Genomic DNA, 19205 nt, shown 5'->3' with positions numbered 1-19205 from the left:
CCTCCACCACGGTCCAGGTCACAGACACCTGCCCTCCTTCGCAGGTGGTTGCCTGGGCTGGGTCCTCGGCTGGCCACACCTTCCTCCTGGCTAGGGCACCCTGAGCCTCCCGCCACACACCGCGCTCTCCACTCCCTCAGCCGTGCCCAGGCCCCGGCCCCGGCCGCACCCTCACCATGGCCTCCATGCGCGCCCGCCGCTCCTCCTCCTCCTTCCTTCTCCGCATGGCCTCCAGGTCCTGCCGGGCCTCCGAGAAGGCCTGCAGGAAGGTGTCAAAGATGCCGAAGAATTCATCCGGCTGCATCTTGCTGTCCTGCTCCCCAAAGTGCATCAGGGCCTTGGAGAACTGTTGAAGAGAAGGGTTGGTAGAGAGTCACCCCCGAGCCTGGTGGGCAGTTGAGTTCCAGCCAGAGCAGAGCTCATCCAGGTGGTGGGGCATGGGGGGCAGGGCTAGAGAGAGGAGTCCCCCTGCCACTGTCATCAGGGTAAGGACAAGGCTGACACCTGGGGAGGTGGGAGACCCAGGCTGGCTGACAGAGGCTGCCCAGAGTGACCTCTGGGTCTGTTAGGGTGTAGGTACAGGACCAGGAGCTGCAGACCTTGGGAAGCACTTCCTAAGGTCAGGACCAAAAGGATGTCAGATCATCTAGTTATCAGGCTAGTTATTTAACCCCTCTGTGCCTCGGTTTCTTCATCTGTAAAATGGGGATAATAATAGGACCTACTTTATAGTGTTGGGGGGGGGGCGTTAAATGAGTTAGTGATGTAGAGTGCTAGCTACATGCCTGGCAGTATTACTGAGAGCTACCATCTCTAATTCAACCTACTGAAAACCCGCTAAGAAAGCCCTCACTACTCTTAAGTGTGCTCCCTGGACCCGCGGCATGGGTGTTTCCCAGGAGCTGGTTAGAAAGGCTGAATCTCAGGCTCCACCCCCGACCTCCTGAATGAGGACCCACATCTCAATAAGGCTCCCAGAGTTGGGGTCCAGAGGCGTGTCCGAGTGCAAAGCAGGAAGAGGCAGAGCAACCGAGAGCAAAGCTAGGCTCCGGAGTCAGGCTTCGAACCCAGCTCTGTCTGTCACAGCTGGGCAACCCTGGGCAAGTTACTTAACGTCTGTGGATCTCAGTGCACGTATCTGTGGAATGGGATAATAGCCTTTCAACAAACCCAGAAGGTAGGTGGTGAGACAGGGGATGGAAAACACTTAGTGGGGCGCCTGACGTCGGGTCAATGGACCGTGAACTGTGCAACAGCGTTGCTGTTGCTTTTCTCGTAGGAGCGAGGAAACTGTTTCTCCTCAAAGCTCTGTGCCTCTGGGTGTGTCCCTTCTGGGCCACCTGTGGTAGGACCCGTGAAGACAGAGAGGGGTGGGGGTGGGGTCATCCTGGGGGCTTGGGGCGCCCTTACCTTGGTCCTGGCTTCATTGAGCTGGTCCTCCAGCTCTGAGAAGCTGAAGCTGGAGACCGTGATGAAGTCGCTCATGACCGGGACAAACCTGTCATTCGGGTCCCACACCTGGCGTTTCTGATATTCCAGCTCCTGAGGAGGGAGAGCCAAGTGCTGGTCAGACCAGTGCCAGGGCAAGAGTCAGGAATGCTGGGACTCACCGCGTCCTACACCCTCCCTGCCGATCGCAGGACACGGAGCCTTCCTTTGGAAGAGGGAACACCCTGCGTCACAAATTCTAAGGGTGGCAAAGATTGTGAGGTATCAACCGGTCCCCACTGCCTCTATCCTTCCCTCGCCCCTGCTGCCATCTTTCTTTCTCTAGATCCTGCTACCCAAAGCGTGGTCTGGGACCAGCAGCGTGAAATTTTCAGAAACAGGCTCTCAGGCCCCACTCAGAATCAGAATCTGCATTTTTAACAAGACCCTTGGGTGATTTGTGTGCCGATTAAAGTGTGAGATGCATTTCCAGATCTCCCAGTAGATGCGATGCTGCCGGTCCATGGACCACGGACTGCATTTTGGGTAGCACTTTAAAGGGCTATAAATTAGAAAGCAGCCCCCTGCCCCATCCCCCCACCGCCATAATGACAACAAAAGGCTCCTTCTCATACTTCTTTCCCTAAGCCCATTATCCCCTTAGCCGCCTCCCCACATACGCCCAGGGAAGATGAGAAGGCTCTCTAGTTCCTAGATGGGAACAAAGGGGTGGGCCACCTCCACACTGGGCTAGAGACAGTATCCTCTGAGAAGCCCTTAGATCAGGAATGGTAGAGATCTGGGTCTCCGGCAAAAAAAAAAAAAAAAAAAAGTATAGCCCCTGGGTCCTCTACGGGCCCAGGGAGGAGGTGAAGAGACATAAGGAAAGAACTTCTGGGGACAGTGGCCCCCAGTGTCACACTAGGTGTTACCTGCCCTAAGTCAGCTTCCAAGGCATGCAGATCCTCTGTCCCATCGATCTGAATCAATCTTAAACATGTGGCAGATTTCTCATTCTCTCCACTGTACATTGATAGACTACAGCCTCAGGTGGATGTCCCCTCTTCAGGAGTCTAAAGTTAAGCCTTGGGTAATTCAGTTATCCTTTCCTGAGCACTCACTCTATGCTACAGGCTGTACCTGCTGTGCCAGCTGTTCTGTCACCCCAGCCAGGAGCTTTGAGTCACAGAGACGCATCAGACGGTCTGCATCTGGCGGCGGAGGGGGGTGGGGGGGAGTCCACCCTCTGGCCCAGTGACAGACAGCAAACACAGGCAGCATCCCCTCAAACCCAGGCAGGCATAGATGATGTACTCACCACCTCGACTGCTCTGAGGCCCCTCCTGAGGTTGCCCACCTCCTTCTCCAGCTCTGCCAGGCTATGGGGGGCGGGGGGACACAGAGGGAGGGAAAGGAGCTGGGGTTAGTACAGGGCAGAGCAAACCCCGATGGCTTTGGGAGTCAGTGCACCCGGGTTCCAACCCTGCTTTGGCTATTAACATGTTGCCCTGGCAGATCACCTCCCCTCTGTGCTCTGTCTGTGCTTCTGTAAAATAACGGGTGAAACTTATGTCCTATAGATCCTTCCAGATCGGAAATGTCATGCTGCGTAGTGGAAGGTTTCCAACACATGGCCTCTGGCTTGGATTTGTTTTTATTACCATCAGGTAATGCTCATAAGCTCTTAACGTGGTATCTTGCATGCAGTATGCCTTTGATGTGTATTCGCTGTTTACCTCTGTGTTTCTGCTTCTATTGGAGATGCTTCTGTCAGCCTATATACGTTCGGGTCTGACTTCTCGCCTGTAGCAGATGCCCCTGCAGCCCGCCACCCCACCCCCGCCATCTCCTTGAACCATCTGTTGTAGCGGACAGCCCTGACTTCCAACCACTGAGCACTTTTTCTGTGGGTCGGAGCATTACTGCCCGCCCCCAGCCAGTGAGTGACAGGAGATGGTAGAGACAACGCCCATCTTACCCCTTGTGGGGATAACGGAGTGAGTGTCCTACACTGTCTCCCACACTCTGCAGGCAGGATTAAGCTCTGATTGCCTGCAGTGCTAAGTGGCTTAACAACAACCCCATTGCCGGCATTCTCCCCACCCCTGTCGCAATTCCCCACCCCCCACTTTGTTTCCTGAGAGACTCTCTGAAATGAGGATTTGAGAGCAAAGAGTGTCTTTTGTTGGGTTCTCCCAGAGCAAACCCTGAGCTGCTGTTCATTCTAAGCCAGCTCAGAGTAGCCCCGAAGGAGGAAGTTTAGATGAGAGAGTGCAGGATCACAGGGAGAAGGAAGCCTCAGAAGGACCCCTTACTTGACTTTGGCGGCTTCTGGAAGGTGCTGCAGCTCAGAGGGCATGTTCAGGATGTCAGGGAAATGCTTCTCCAGGATCATGATCAGATAATGGAGCAGAGAGATGTTTCTGTGGGTGAAAGTCGGGTCAGGGGTACGGGGCCAAGGGAATTGGGAATGAGGGTCCAGTGGAAACGAGGGTGAGGTGTTAGGGGGAAGTTGTGGCATATTTTGGGAGGGTAACGGGGAGGAGGGGAGAGGCCAGGGTGGGGCGAGACGGAGGCTCCAGAAGCCGGCAGGTCCCACCTGTCGATGCTGGACTTGGTGTCGGCAATCTTGTTGAGGCTGGCCACCCGGAACCCATAGGCGCTCCCACGCTGCCCTTTGTTCATGAAGTTACCAATGGCCAGGACGACCTCTAGCATCTGCGCTAGACGCTTGCTGCGGATCAGCTCCCGGGAGGCCAGCAGGATGGCTGGGGGAGGAGGGACAGGTGAGAGCCCCACATACACCAGGCCCTTGAACCCTAGGATGATGCCACCACAAAGTCCAGAAAAGGCACCGTTAAGCGTCAGCTTCAGAGGGGCAGAGGCTATGCCCACGGCCCAGCAGACGATCTTCTCCACATCTAACCGCCTCCAGGGGAAGCAAACTCGCCAAAAGCCAATTCACCAAATAACCCTTTCTTAAAATGTGCCACTTCTTCGTAAGACTATGTTGGAGAATCATCTTTCCTTGTATGTAGTTAAAGACTCTTAACATATTCTTTCTGTGGATATATGCAAGAATATAATACCTTGGGCTTCCCTGGTGGCACAGTGGTTAAGAATCTGCCTGCCAATACAGGGGACACGGGTTTGAGCCCTGGTCCGGGAAGATCCCACATGCCGCAGAGCAACTAAGCCCATGCACTGCAACGACTGAGCCTGCGCTCTAGAGCCCGCGAGCCACACCTACTGAGCCTGTGAGCCACAACTACTGGAGCCTATGTGCCTAGAGCCTATGTTCCACAACAAGAGAAGCCACTGAAGTGAGAAGCCCTCGTTCGCCGCAACTAGAAGAAGCCCGCACACGGCAACAAAGACCCACGCAGCCAAAAATAAATAAATAAATTAAAAAAATATATATATATATATAATACTTTCACTTTTCTAAACCTAGTGATTAAAAATTTTAATTTCAGCATTTTACATACTATAGGACTATTTCTGCCTCTTTTGAAGTGATGAATTTTGTTGATTTTTTTGGAAAGAAAAAAATCCCTGTCAATTATAACATCAATTGCAGTATTTTCATATTTTTGTTTTATAAGATAATGGTGTGCTTTGCAGTTGATGGTGTCTTAGATTTGATTAAATAGATTACTAGACAGCCTATTGAATATCATTTAAAAGAATTTTCCAACCTTTAGGCATTTACAAATTTCCCTCCAATTCCTTAAATGATACCTTTCTTGGAGATACAAACTAAGGTTAACAGTAACCAAAACTTCATTATTTCATTCTGATGTGCGTACTCTGGCCCTTCCTCAGTTATTCTGAATTTAATGGTGGATGTGCAGAATTAGGATACAAATCCTACACTGAAAATTTGGCCGCCAGTTATAGAATATGATTTTGGATTATTAAATGTGGTGAGAAGATCAAACCATTGTATTATGATCTTTGGCTTCTGCCAAATTGAACATTCCTTAAGATGCTGCTATGAAGATTAAATGCAAAGCATTTGACTAAGTTTGCAAAACTCTTCAAAAGCAGTTAAAGTAAGTACTGTAAAAAAAAAAAAAAGCTGTAAAAAAATGAGTAAGAGGTAAGGTTGGTCAGTGGCTTCTAAACTCAAACATCTGCCTATTCTGTGACCTAACAGTGGCAATACTCTTGATGAATAATTGAATGGTTTCTAGTTTGTGTTTTTAAAAAATTCCATCTAGATTGGTTAAGTAAATTAGGGTATATTCATACAATGGAATAAAACGCAGCACTGAAAATAAATAACCCACTGCTCCCTGTGATAACAGGGATAACTTAACAACATAATGCTGAACAAAAGACCAGCATAAAATTATTTGTACTATGTTGTTCTGCTTATAGGAAGTTCAAGATAGACAAAACTGCAGAGGATTTGGAGGAAGTAATGTTTGAGAGGGGGACATGAAGAAGGGCTCTGGGGACTGGAAACATTCCATTTCTTGACCTGTGTGCTGATCACTCAGGTGCATTCACTTTTGGATGATTCATCAATTAGGACTCTTAGGATTTGTGTACTTTTCTATGTGCATATTTCCATAACAAGTTTTGTTGTTGTTTTTAAGTAAACTACTTCAGAGTTTCCGGCAATATAGGTTGGGATAGTTTTTCTAAGGTTGATATGCTGCTATTTGAAAAATCTGCAGAGGAATCCTAAAAATGCTAAAATGTTTGCAAAAACAGAAACTGACCAGAGTTCAAAGGGAATCAGCTTCCCTGGTGGCGCAGTGGTTGAGAATCCCCCTGCCAATGCAGGGGACACGGGTTCGTGACCCGGTCCAGGAAGATCCCACATGCCGCGGAGCGGCTGGGACCGTGAACCATGGCTGCTGAGCCTGCGTGTCCGGAGCCTGTGCTCCACGACGGGAGAGGCCACAGCAGTGAGAGGCCCGCGTACCGAAAAAAAAAAAAGGGGGGAATCAGTGTAAATGGGAAAACTCCCATACGCAATGCAGACATTTTAGATATAGTCATAATAATATATTCATGAATATATTCATAAGAATGTTTACATGTGAAGCCATATTCATCTTGACTATACTCAGTGCATGTATTCATAAGGAGCATCGGTAAATTTGGTATATTCAGCAATGAACATATTCATAAGAAGAATATATTCAAAAAATGTTCATGAATATATTCATAGAAGAATTGGTAAATTTGTCAGATTTGATGAATTGGCTTTTGGCACACTGACCCAGAGGCCCTGCCTGGGGATGGAGGGATGCTGGGGACAGGGGTCAACAGCTCATCAACCAGCTGGGATAGGCCAGATGTTCGCTCTTCCAGGAATATTTCCTGGGAGAACTGGAGGGAGGAGCATGGACCCCAAGCCCTGCACCACCCTCACCTCGCTGCCCCCAGTCAAGCCCACTGACCTGATTCTCTCAAATACCACTTCAGCCACCTGCTCCCAAGTCTGGGACAGAAGAGACCTCCAGACCATTCTAGACCAGTAGCTATGGCGATAGCAGAGCGGCTGTTACTTTCCTCAGCAGGCTTTGCCATCCCAAACACGTCTCACTCGGCTTAGCGCGATATTAAAGGGAAGCTCTTTCCTGAGCGCACGCTGACGACCTCTCAGGGAGAGTTTAGGAGTGAGCTCCTAGGAGCAGGAAATTATCTGAGAATAAATCTACCTGGTGGCTAAACTGCTCTGGTTCCACAGATCCAAATGACAGGCGATTGCTCACATTTGCGCCACTGAGCCAAGATACACAAATAGTTGAACACACGCCTTGGGCTGAACCCCTTTATCTGTGCCTCACGCCCCAAAGGCAGTCAGCAGCAGGACAAAGAAGGCTGTGTGAAAGTAAGGACTCACCCTTCACCAGGGAAGGAGGTGCCTTCAGACCTGCAGAGTCCTGCAGAGTCACTGTTGAACCCTTTCCTTCCCCCTCAGACCAGTTATCTATGATCACACAGCCTGCGGACCCCTTGTTGCGTGCAAGCACGTGTGTGTGTGTGTGTGTCCGTCCAGATTACAGAAAACGTCTGCCTTTAACCCTGCCACACTCCACCTTAACCCTGGGAATCCTCCTGAAGCAGCTCATCAAACTCCAGGAAGGACCACCATTCTCTGGCCTGGGCCTCCCAGGGGGTGCAGGCAGCTTGGTGTCCAGCAGAGGGGGCCCATGCTCTGCTCTGCCCCCAGCCTGCCCCCCCAGCATCCTGGACACTGGCTCTCTCATTCCAATCTGCTGATCCTGTTCTCACCGCAGAGGAGCCTCACAGCCTCTCCTGCTTCTTCCCTCGGGGGTCCTCACGGCTGCCCACCCTCCTGACCACCTGCCTCTCCCCCCGTCTCCCTGTGCCTCTGTCGTCTGCCATCCCCAGGCAGGTCCAGGGACATGCCCTCTGGGAAGTACTACAGGACAAGAGGGAAGGGATGGATTCTGAAGAACGACATCTGCGTTCCTATCCTGGCTCCACCACCTACCAGTAACACAGCCTGGGGCCACTAACATAGCCTCATCTTAGAGATGAGAGAATGGCCCCCATAGCGTGGCGAGGACCAAATGAGACCATCCACGTGGAGGGTTTCACACAGTACTTGGCATGTGGTTCTCGTTTAATTACAAAGTTCTCACCTGAAAAAGGTGGGAGGGGTTCCCCACCTCAGCAAATCAGATACCTCTGGGGATTGCGCTGCCCAATTTCCTTTCTTAGTAGCTCACACTTAAAATAACATGTCCAGAGGTCTTCTCTGCACCTAGGGCCTCTCAAGCAGAACAATCTGTACCAAGAAGTGTTCTGGGTGCTTACGTCATCATCATTTTTTCAGCATTTCTGTTCCAGGCTGGGGCAGATGTCAACAGATTCCCCGCCTTGGAGAGCCTGCATGCTGAGGCACGGGGAATGGGGTGCATGGCCGGCACGTGTGCACATATACACAAGCGCATACATCTACAAAACTCATAGATTTACATCTTGTCCTTGACTTTGGTTTTCTGAGGGGGAATCAAGAATAAGGAAGGAGGTTTCCTCTGTGCCTGTCCATTGCCTCCCACCCCCAGGTCTCCTCCCCAGCCCTCAGCCATACCTTCCGCTTTGGGCTTGGCCTCAGCCAGCCGCTCCTGGAACTTCTTTTTGAAGAAGAGGGCCTGCAGCCGCTGCTGGTAGTGGTCGATCCTGTGGACGGGGCGGGCTGCATCGTGAGGCAGCACCCCCCACACACACACCAGCCCCAGCCCCAGAGCAGCTCCAGCCCCCTCCTTGGCCCGCCCACCACCTCCCGCTCCTGGCCGCGCCTGCTGCCCCCGACCTGCTCATCTCATAGAGGAAGCGGTCCGCACGGGCCATCCGCTCTATCTCATGCTTATGCTCCGCCAGGAGGTCAATGTCACTCTTCTCTGGGATGAACTTGAGGAGCTGCAAAGAGCAGGTGAAGGTCAGACAGGAAACAGGTGAGAAGCTGACATGGGGGATGGACAGCCCATGGAAGCCCACACACTGACCAGGCTTAAGATGGGGAGGGCCCCCCCCCCATAAAAGAGACGTGTATCCTCATGGGGGTGGCTTATGTTTCACCTGCCCCAAGGGGACACAGGAGACCCAGCTCTAGACTTCCTTTTTATTTTTTTTACTTTTTAAAATTGAGATATAACTTACCTACAGTAAAGTGTACTGTTCTTAAGTGTACAGCTCAATGACTTTTTTCCTTTGCAAACCAACTTTATTAAGGTATAATTTACATAAAATAAAATGCATCCATTTTAAATGTGCAATTCAATGAATTCTGACAGAACTATCCACCCACTGAACCACCACCCAGATTAAAATAAGATTTCCATCCCCGTAGAAAGTTCCCTTGTGCTACTTCAGTAAGCCAAGCCACCCCCATCCCCCAGTGTAGCCTCTCAACTGAACTCTATCACCTTAGATAAAAATTTGGCTACTCTCGAGCTTTATACACATGGACTCATGCTGTGTGTTCTCTCTGGGGTCTGGCTTCTTTCACCCAACATGATATCTGAGGCTCCTCCATGTAGGTATTGGAAATCCATTTTTTATTCATTGCTGAGTACTATTTTATTGTAGGAATATACCACAGTCGATTCACTTTCCTACTGATGGACAGCTGAGTTGTTCACATTTGGGGGGTTTTATAAGTAAAATTGTTATAAATATTCCTATAGTTAGTGTTTCTACCCAGTGGGATTGTTAGGCACTAAGGGAGGTATGTGTACTGCCAAATCGTTTTCCAAAATGGTTCTACCCAATGAGAGTTCCAGTTGCTTCACATCCTTGCCAACACCTAGCATTGTTGGCCTTTTCAATTTTAGCTATTTAGGTGGGTGGATGGTGCTACGTCACTGTGATTTACCATATTTCTCTGAAGACTGACAGTATTGAACATCTTTTACCATATTTCTCTGATGACTAATAGCATTGAACCATTTGGAAATTCTCTTTCATCAAGTACCTATTCAAGTCTTTTGCTCATTTTTACGTTGTTTGCCATTTTCTCACTGATTTGTAAAGTTCTTTGTTCTGAATATGAGATCTCTGTGATCTATACATAAAGCAAAGGTCTCCTAAAGCTTGGCTTGCCTTTTCACTCTAGTAATCGTGCCTTTTGATCAACAGAGTTCTTAATTTTAATGTCCAGTTGATGGTGGTTTTGCTTGGTGTTTTCTGGGTTTCTCTTGAAGGACACAACAGACTGATGTGGAAGACATTTGGGGGAGATATGGTTATGGGTCACTGCCTTTGCCCTGAGGCCCATGGTGTGGGGGGGTGTCACTCCTCATATCTCCTTTCTGGGGGCCTCAATCCCCTGAAAAGATGCAGCCTTTTCTGGTCTCTCCTCAGAAAGGTTGGCCCAGGGAAGTTTCTGTAAACCTCTCCCTCACTCCTCCAGCCCCCAGCCCGATTTTTCCTTGACCTAAGAGACTCGGCCTCCCTGGGGGCTGTCGGGAAGGGGTCCGGCTGCCCCCTAGTTTCAGGGGCCTCACCTGCTCCAGCATGTCCTTAGCGAGGTCCTCCTGCTCGTCCATCTTCAAGATGGCCTGCCGGATCTCCTCGTTAGACAGCTTCAACCTAGGGCAAAAACCCTACCTTGAGCAGCCTGGCCTGGCCCCTCTGCTCAGGACAGACCCCAGACCTTCTCCTTCAGCAGCCAGAGCCCGAGCCTTTTCTCTCTCGCTCGCTTACATTTGATAGCACTCCCTCCTCTGCAAAGCCTTCTCAGACTAAACTCACATGGTTCACTCTATAACTCAATCCTGAGATATTTTAGTCTCTAGAGACATGAGTCCCTGGTTTCTTGCTTGAGTCTCCATCCTAATGGACAGGGACATTTGGGAGGAAAAGGGCCATCTTCAGTGTAGACTGAGACAGGGCGAAGAGTTTCTGAACCTCCTCTTCATGCCAAAAATACCCACGGCATCTCCACGGGAGGATGGGAATATGGGCGGGTCACTAAGGGGGCAGTTTCTTGTTTCCTTCAAGACAGAACAGGTCTCAGTCTTCCGACAGCGCCTCAGGTCCCGCACAGCTGTTCCAACGCATCTTGCTGTCTGGGAGAGGGAGAAGCAACTCCCTACACACACGTGCGCGCGCACACACACACACACAGCCCCTCCAGATGCACACCCATTGGGAGGCCCTGGGGAAGCATTAAGGGGGAGAAACTGAGGCTTAGGACCTTGTGGGGAGGAAAGCGGGGATGGACGGCCTGGGGCAGCTGGGGCAGTGCTAAGAATAGTAAGGGAGGCGGTGACCTCTGACCCTGGCTCCGGAGGGAGGCCCCGCACAGAAGCTATGCTGTTAGTGCAGATACTGCCCTGTTTGTTCTGCAGCCGCGGGAAATGCTTGGGGGCTGAGATCATGCTGCTCTGTGGCCTGAGCGGAGCGGGGCCCTCCATGGGCTTAGAGCAACTCCGCTGCCAGACGCTGACCAGGCTGGTCAGGGGCCTCGTGATGGGGCAGTTTCCTGTCTGCAGAGCCCCTCACTGCTGCTCAACAAGGGCTCCCGGGAGAGGGTTCGAGATCACGGGCCCCCTGCTCCCCCCAGGGGACAGCCAGGAGATTGGGGGAGGACAGAGACTCCTATCACCCCATTCCTCTGCCAGGCACCTCTCTCCCCCAGGCACTCAGCTCCATCATATTTCTCTCTAGCCCCAGCTCAGGCCTCTGCTTCCTGGGGACCCAGTCCCTCCCACCTGCAACCTACTGTGGAGCAGGGGCCATAGAGGCAGGGCAGGCACCTACTTGGAGAGAAGGATGATGCAGTTCTGCGCCCTCCGGCCGTCAATGACCGACAGCTCTTTGACCTTGCGCGAGGCCAGGTAGATGTCCTCCGTGGAGCCCAACTCTTTCTGCAACCGACAAGCCAAGTAGAAAGGGTAAAGTGGGTGTTTTCCCCCGTCCTCTTCCTGCCTACCCCCCCACCCAGGAGCCACCCCCGTGCCAAGCAGGGAACGCTCCTGGTGTGAGCGGAAGAAAGAGAGGGAAAGAAAAAGACAGGAGAGAGAGCGAGAGGAGGGTGGTTAATATCTGACTCCAATAGGAGGCTCTGGGGCTTTACCCTGGGCTAGAATGGGTCGGGGGCAATCAGAAGCCCCTTTAACAGAGACTGCCCTCTGTGGGCGAACTAGACGGGGAGTGACTGACCCCTGTGGCTGTGTAGTGTGATGTATACTGTGTCCCAGACAATCAACCCCTACCACCGCCCCCAGCCCACCCAGAGAGCCTCCCCAAGTTTATGACGAGAAGCTGGTTCCAAGTCCCCGTAAGGTCACAGTTCCTGGACCCCTCCCTGGGGACTTCACGCACAGCCCAGTGTGCCCTCAGTGGAGGGCATCCACAAGTTCAGAGGTGGAGAAACTGAGGCACAACTCTTTGCGAAGTTCTCTCCTCTGGGGTTCCAGTGGGCAAGTCCCAAGAAATCGAAGATTCCCCCAGCCTTCTCTTGGCCCCCGGTGAGCTAGACAGGAGACCATTTCTTCCTTTGGGAGGTCCTTCCAAGTACATGCTCCAGGTTGGACAAGTCCAGGGGCTGCCACTCACATCACTGCCTTTGTGAACTGTGGCCCCGGAATTGTGCAGTGCCCACCCTGTGCAGTCTTACAGGACGGCCTTGCCTTGGGCCTAGTGGGTAAGACAAGAAACCTAGAAGCTTTCTCTTCACCCCAGTAGAGACATTCACCTCCACTGCTGGTAGGGGTCTGCTTGCATTAGCTCCCTTCCCCACATTTCTGTTTTTTCTTTGGGGACACTCCCTGACGCCACCCTGTTAAGATGGGTAAAAAGGCAGAAGGTAGAACCGACAAGCCCTCTCTTTGGGTCCCAGTACATGGCAGCAGCCCAGCACAGTGGTTAAAAGTTGGAGTGTCCAGAGCCCCAGGAGTGACTCACCTGCTGGCAAGGATTAGTTATCAGCTCCTAGGCAGGTAGCAGCCACAGCCAATAGAGAATTAAACATGCACAACGTTAGCCAAGAGGTTTGGGGACCCAACAACAGTAGGAAAGACGTGGGGATCCCTCAGCATCTACTGTCTGCCCCATCCCAGTGAGACCCCCGTGGCTGGAGATGGAGACCTGAAAGTAGCGCTGGACAGGAGCTGCTTCTAGCAGACGTGCACTCACAGCGAAGCCAGACCAAGCAGAGGACAGGCAGCCTCTCCTGAGTGCCCTGAGCCCAGGGGGACCACCACTCCCCAGTCGGACCAGGCCCCCGAGCTGCCCCACCCCAGGCCTTGGCTGCAGTTCTTCCTGCTCCTCTGCTGGGAATCTGCCCAGAGGGCAGAGGGCATTCCTGCACCCCTGCATGACTTCATCTTTCAAAATAGGGGAGGAGACACAACCACAACCGAACTTGAGCTAAAAGCACGTGAAAGGTGCATTCACTGAGACAGAGAAAAGCAGGCGTCCCTGAACTTTGCTCCTTACCCTTTGCCCCTTGTCTGTCTTTTGATCTCCAAGGGAGCAGAGGGGGCAGAGCCCAGCCCTGGTCCTCCCTTCCTGACCCGGGTGAGGCTGAAGTCGCTAAGTCAGGACGCGCAGAGGGCACAGAGGGAAGCCCACGCTCATAGGACCGTCCCTGTCCCACGCACCCCGGACCGCAAGACAGAAAGAGGAGGCGACCAGGGCAGCACAGCCTCTGGGTCTCCAGCCTTGCTGCTCTGAATTCAACACCCCAGAGCCTGGGCGACCTGCAGAGTGACAGTAGTCCAGGTGAGCCCAGCCCTGAAACAGGGTGCTGGACTGAGCAGGCTCAAAGAGACGAGGGGAGACAGAGCAGGGCGCTGTCCGTCTTCACTCTCCTCCACTCCCCAAAACTGGGAGGCCCCAGGCCCAGCCTGTCCCAAACCCCGGAGTCCCTCTTTCCCTCCAGCCCCCACCGTAGCCCTACCTCAGGGCCCTGGAGACCGGGTGGGCCAGGGTTCCAGCCCTGGAGAAGACTCTCAAAATAGGGGGAGGCGTGTGCTCGCCCAGGACTGACATCCCCCTGGCACACCCCCCCTCCATCCCTGGCTCGGGAGCACTGATCACAGGAGCAACAAATGCTCCAAAGAACTTCTTCCTGCCCCAGCCGGCCACAGCTGTTGCCTGTACCATGCCAGCTGGACATGGGCACAGGGCTAAAAGTGCTTCCTGGAATTAGGGGTAAAGAATCAGAGGCCTAGAGCACCTACATTTAAGTTGAACAAACAACCATCCGGTTTTCCTAGACCCCCTAAGGCAGGGCCAGAGCCCCACCCACCCTGCACCCCTTTGGCTAGTCCCCCAGGAGCAGTCACACGTGCTCTCGGTTCTGCCCGCCCTCAGGAAGGGTCATCCACAGCTCTGGCCTTGGCTGAAAGCAGTGGGGACACCGGCCACGACATGCCGCCTCTGCCCAGGAGCCAAGAGGGCCCAGACCCCACTCACAGCCACCTGGGGAAGTCCTCAGGGCTGGAACCTGAAGTCAGTGGAGAAAACATGCAAGAAGACAGCACAGCCTGGAGAGGAAACAACTCCTGGGAGGCGGGCCAGAGACAAAGCAAACGCCCCGAGGCCTCTAGGCTGCTAATGCCCTGGTTGGACCTCGGAGGAAGGCCCCCAGCTCCGCAATGCAGATTCCTGGGCCCTCACATTCATGGGAGGGTGAGGTCAGAGAATCGGCATTTTTGGCCAACCCAGCAGGTACTGCCTCAGGAGCGCCCGCGTCCTGACACCAAGCCCACTCCCTGTCCTGCCTCGGGAAGAGCAGGCTTGCTGGTCAACCTCTATACGCAGTGTCTGCAGAGCAAAGCCAGGGCCTCTCTTGGCCAGCCCCAGCCTCAGCCTCGCAGTGTGACCTGAAGCAGCTCCACCTTCCTTGAAACATTAGCATCCTCTGCTCGACTCCTGGGAGTGTTGGGAGATGAAAGTATAGTGGAAAATGTGGTGGAAAAGTTATAATGCCTTGTAGGTGTAGTTCCTAGGTCCCAGGGCCAGAAAAAGAGCAAGGTCAACGGTGGCCTGGCCCTGCTACTCTACCTCCAGTGCTCCAAGACCAAAGAGAGAAATGAACAACGTATTATTTCACCACTTGATGTGCAAATACAAACTAATACAATGGGATGTTTCCCCCTAGGCACTGCACCCCCCTAACTCATATCTATGTCCCCAGAAAGAACATGGTACCTGATAAAGAATAAAATCAATTCAGTATATGTGGAAGGGAGAGGGAGGGAGGAAGAGAGGAAGGGTGGGGCTGAGGGTTGAGTTCAAAGGGTGTGTGTGAAGTCAAGACCAGAAGTCAAGACTCAAGACGCTAGAGGGGGCAGGGTGTTACCTGATGCCTCTGATAAGCTGAAAACATTTTTTCAAAGTCCGCAAGGTCCAGAATCCGAAACACCTGCATGTCATCGATCTCATTCCATATGGTGCCAGGGACACGCTCCTAAGATTCAGGGAAGGGAGGAGACCCCGTGGCTGACTCAGCTCCTTCATGATGGAGATGTGCGATGCCTCCCTAACCCCACCTGTCCTCCAGGTGTACACAGGCCCATAGCCAGGCTCTCAGACCTTCAGAAGGGGGTTGATTCCTCCCCCTCCCCTCCTCTTCAATACTCTGCTCCAGGGGAGAGGCCACCATCTCTTTCTCCTCCTTTTCACCTGGGGCCACATGTAAGCACGTTCCAGAAATCAAGGGAGTGCTGGAGTGATGGGTGGGCAAGTATGAAAGGAGGGTATGAAACTCCTTCCAGAAAAACCAAACCAAACCAGTGTTCTCAGAGCACGTTCCCCCAAGGTCAGGGTTGGCTGGAGTCATGGCAGGAAGAGTGCCCACACATACTTGGGATCCTCAAATCTTCAGGGCTGACTGTATTTCCTGTATCTGAGATGGTAATTTTCTCTCCCAGTGGTCTTCCTCCCACTTTCCCAGATTCCCAGAAAGTGGACGCATGCCAAAGGCTGGGACATCCTGGCCCCTTTTTAGTGGCTGCCCAGGCCAGCAAGACTCTGCCACAAGTTCCCATTGGTCAGAGGGTGTCCCATCCCTCATAACTGGAATGGACCCAGGGGTTACATTCCAAGGTCTCTCAGCTCAGGCACTGCCCACCTCTGTGTAGGACCCTTGCACTGAACCCCACTCCGGGGATCTGGGGAAGAGCTGTTGGCCATGCCAGGAATGCCTTAGTGGTCTTGTAACATCCCAGTAATGGCTTCGAGGGCCGAGATGAGAGTCCCCCTCCCAGGACCCCTCACCTCGTCCAGAGCTTCGCTGTCCTTTAAATTAGAACCTCCCCACCCCCCTCTGCCTGCGGGCAGCCGGGGACCTTCCTAAATGCTGATGCCTCCTCCTCCCTCCATCACCCTCAGCAAGGCTCCGAGAGAGAAACGTACCCTTCACTCACTTTTATTTTCTTAAACTCTGGAAAGGGGAGGTGAGGCCAGAGCAGGGCGGGTGGGGACATTCCTGTGGCCTTCCTAAGGCCAGGGACCCTCTCGTGGAATGCTGGGCTGGGAAGCTCGGAGCAGCAAGGGATGCAGGCAACCAGCCAAACCCAACACAGACGCATTCTTCTCATGGCAGAAACAGAGAGTGTGTGTGTGTGTGTGTGTGTGTGTGTGTGTGTGTGTGTGTGTGTGTGTGTGTGTGTGTGTGTGTGTGTGTGTGTGTGTGTGTGTGTGTGTGTGTGTGTGTGTGTGTGTGTGTGTGTGTGTGTGTGTGTGTGTGTGTGTGTGTGTGTGTGTGTGTGTGTGTGTGTGTACGTACAGGAGCATGCGTGAGTTAGGGGAGGGGGCTAGGATGAGGAGCCGGACTCCTGGACAGAGAGAAGATGGGAAGGGAAGGGGAATTGGATCGCAGAAGGCGGGGAGGGGGAACTTCTAACTCGTTCTCCATCTAAATCTAGACCCAGGGTGGAGGTGGGTGGAGAGGGAAGGCCCGTAGCGGTAAAGCTGCCCGCTGCTCTTATTCTCAGGGAGGCCAGGATGCAAAGGAAAGTGCTGGAATGACAGCTCGATGTTCAGCATCCGGAAGAGTTTCCCCTGAGACAAGAGACAACCCAGGATCTGCCTCACTGTCTCCCAAACACTCTCCCTTCCCCACGGTCACCAGAAGGACCTGTGACCCTTCTTGAAGGTGCAGCTGAGGTCCGAGGCCAGAGAGATGTACATCCATTTCTAACATCCTCTACATCCTAAAGATGCACCCACCTCATACAATCGTTCTTGAATTTTTATACCCCTCTGGCCAAAGACCTCACCACTCCCAGTCTAGACTCCTGGGGCTTCTGCCCCTCTAGAGACATCCTTTACAACTCTTTCTCAAAAACACATTTCATTACGTTTCCCTCCTCGAGCATTTGGGGTCAGACAGCCCCTAAGTGAAGCTGTTGGCAAACGGAGGGGTTCTCTTCTCTTCCCATGTCCCATGAAAGGAAACTGAGACTCAATCATGCTTACCTGACTGAATTGGAGTGAGGATTAAGTGAGAGAACACACTTAAAACACACATGGTAGTCCCACTAATAATAACTCATCTAATATTCTTATTTTAAAGGTTTTCTATGTGTCAGTCACTGTTCCAAGTACTTTGTATGTATTAAGTCAATTCTCACAACAACACTTTGATCTGGTTCTCGTAATTACCCCCATTTTACAGATTGGGAAACTACAGCCCAAATGATGAAATAACCTGAATTTAGTCATGCAACTAAAAGACCGGAATGGGATGATAAGTTCACTAATATGACTCAAAGCCCCCCCCCCCTCACCCCTGCTGCTACATCTCCCACAAGGGCTCCCTATCATGTGCTCCATCAAACCTGGACTTTCCAGTCTAGGAATGAGACTCTGGCCTGCTCTGGGTCCCTGAGGAATTGATATAGGCTTTATTATTACTGGACCCCAGAGAAAATCCTAAGCACAAAGCTCTTTAAGATGAAAATCTTACAAAAACATTAGGTGCCTTGTTCACCTTCCTTAATTGTTGAGATGCCTAATTAACCCTTCATTACATGTTTAAAACCTTAAATTATAAGTTGTAAGCACAGGAAGCAAAAACAAAATTCTTTCTTTTTTTTTTTTTAAACCACAATTAAAAAAATATTATTTCTGATCATGAACAATGAATGTTTCCACACTGCCTATGACCTTTGGTTCTGCAGAGCTGCTTGCATGCTTGTATGCAGCTGGCCTTTCTGGCTGGCCTTCTGACCACGGAGAAGTATCCACAGGACAGAACTGTGTGATGCAGTTGTTAACGAACTTTAACAATGTCCCTTCAAAATGCTGCTAACAGGTGGCTCTACAATTTGAATAACTCAGACTGGAGATGTTATCAGGAACCCAGGAGGCAATGAATGGGCTATATTCATGCTTCCTCTTTGCACTCAGATAACAAAACCAGAGGTAGAAGGAATCAGAGATCATCTTGCAGACAAGCAAACAGGTATGAAATGAATGATTTCTGCAGATGACACTGTTAGGTGGAGCCAAACTGGATTTGGTTAGAGGTTAGAACCTCTCCTGCAACCCATCCCCAGGACCTCAGGGTGTTTCCTTGGACACACTTCCCAATTTGCCAGATCCAAAGCTCTTTCAGGGCAACGTTATGTCTCACCTTTTATTATTATCCATCACAGCACCCAGCAGAAAGCTTTACACAAAGCAGGCCTCAGACTGACGGGCTAGCTGGTCTACCACCAGGAGAAGGCACCTAGCAAACTAGCTGACCACCTACTTAGCAATCGTGTCTCCTCCCACTCTAAGTCTCCACTGGAGCTAATTTAAGCTCACAGAGTGGTATGGTAATGAATTCCCCAAGAATTAGTCCCCTGGCCCCATACAACAAGGTCAGAGGGCATCCATCAGTCCCAGCTCCAAACTGTTTTTGGAGGGTGAACATGAGTCAGGTTAACTGAGGCCAGTTCTCTTGTATCTATTTACCTCAAGGATGAAGCCACTGGTCCTCTTAAGAGGACATAGTACAGAACCAGAGCAGTGCTTGGCCCAGGCAGGAACTGGCCTTCAATTACCAGGGGTCCAACGCGACCCAGGGCATCTCTACTCTAGACTCATGAGAATCCAATAGAGGAATCAACTCCCACATGTGGGCCTGGGATGGGTGGTTCTTAGTGGATATTATTCAGGAGGGCCTCGCACTGCTGAGCAGTCTAGAAAAGTAGCCAGTGTTTGTACCTTCCCCTGGGAGGATGCCAAAATGGGTATACCTTGATATCAAACTCTTCATTGCCCCTGCCCTGCTAACCCTGTCATGGCCTCATCATTTCAGTCCTCTGTACACACTGCCCTGC

The 19205-nt window shown here is 51.8% G+C and overlaps 1 protein-coding gene and 1 long non-coding RNA gene across 8 annotated transcripts in view; one reads left to right on the top strand and one right to left on the bottom strand.

Moving 5' to 3' along the window:
• The window catches only part of DAAM2 (dishevelled associated activator of morphogenesis 2), a 114526-nt gene that overhangs the window by 2994 nt on the left and 92327 nt on the right, over positions 1–19205 (bottom strand). For 2 of the 5 annotated variants that reach the window (XM_067006149.1, XM_067006151.1), the window contains exons 15-24: positions 15233–15340; positions 11683–11789; positions 10425–10509; positions 8732–8838; positions 8510–8598; positions 4028–4247; positions 3744–3851; positions 2747–2807; positions 1411–1542; positions 176–346 (exon numbers count right to left, since the gene is read on the bottom strand). In XM_067006149.1, coding sequence (XP_066862250.1) covers positions 176–346; positions 1411–1542; positions 2747–2807; positions 3744–3851; positions 4028–4247; positions 8510–8598; positions 8732–8838; positions 10425–10509; positions 11683–11789; positions 15233–15340 — 1188 coding nt within the window. Of the gene's footprint in view, positions 1–175; positions 347–1410; positions 1543–2746; positions 2808–3743; positions 3852–4027; positions 4248–8509; positions 8599–8731; positions 8839–10424; positions 10510–11682; positions 11790–12828; positions 12856–15232; positions 15341–19205 lie in introns of all 5 variants that reach the window. The other 3 variants (XM_059075360.2, XM_067006152.1, XM_067006153.1) reach the window with 2 other exon arrangements.
• LOC131763305 (uncharacterized) lies at positions 176–4980 on the top strand. 3 transcript variants are annotated; one of them, XR_010835091.1, is made up of 5 exons: positions 176–1177; positions 1540–1710; positions 2562–2631; positions 3009–3095; positions 4568–4980. It is a non-coding gene; the product is annotated as an uncharacterized lncRNA (long non-coding RNA). The 3 variants fall into 3 exon arrangements; XR_010835090.1 differs by lacking the exon at positions 2562–2631; XR_010835092.1 differs by lacking the exons at positions 2562–2631; positions 4568–4980 and adding an exon at positions 3190–3893.

This window comes from Kogia breviceps, chromosome 10 (genome assembly GCF_026419965.1).
Source record: "Kogia breviceps isolate mKogBre1 chromosome 10, mKogBre1 haplotype 1, whole genome shotgun sequence".
Lineage (NCBI taxonomy): Eukaryota > Metazoa > Chordata > Mammalia > Artiodactyla > Physeteridae > Kogia > Kogia breviceps.
This window is presented reverse-complemented; position numbering and strand designations above follow the sequence as displayed.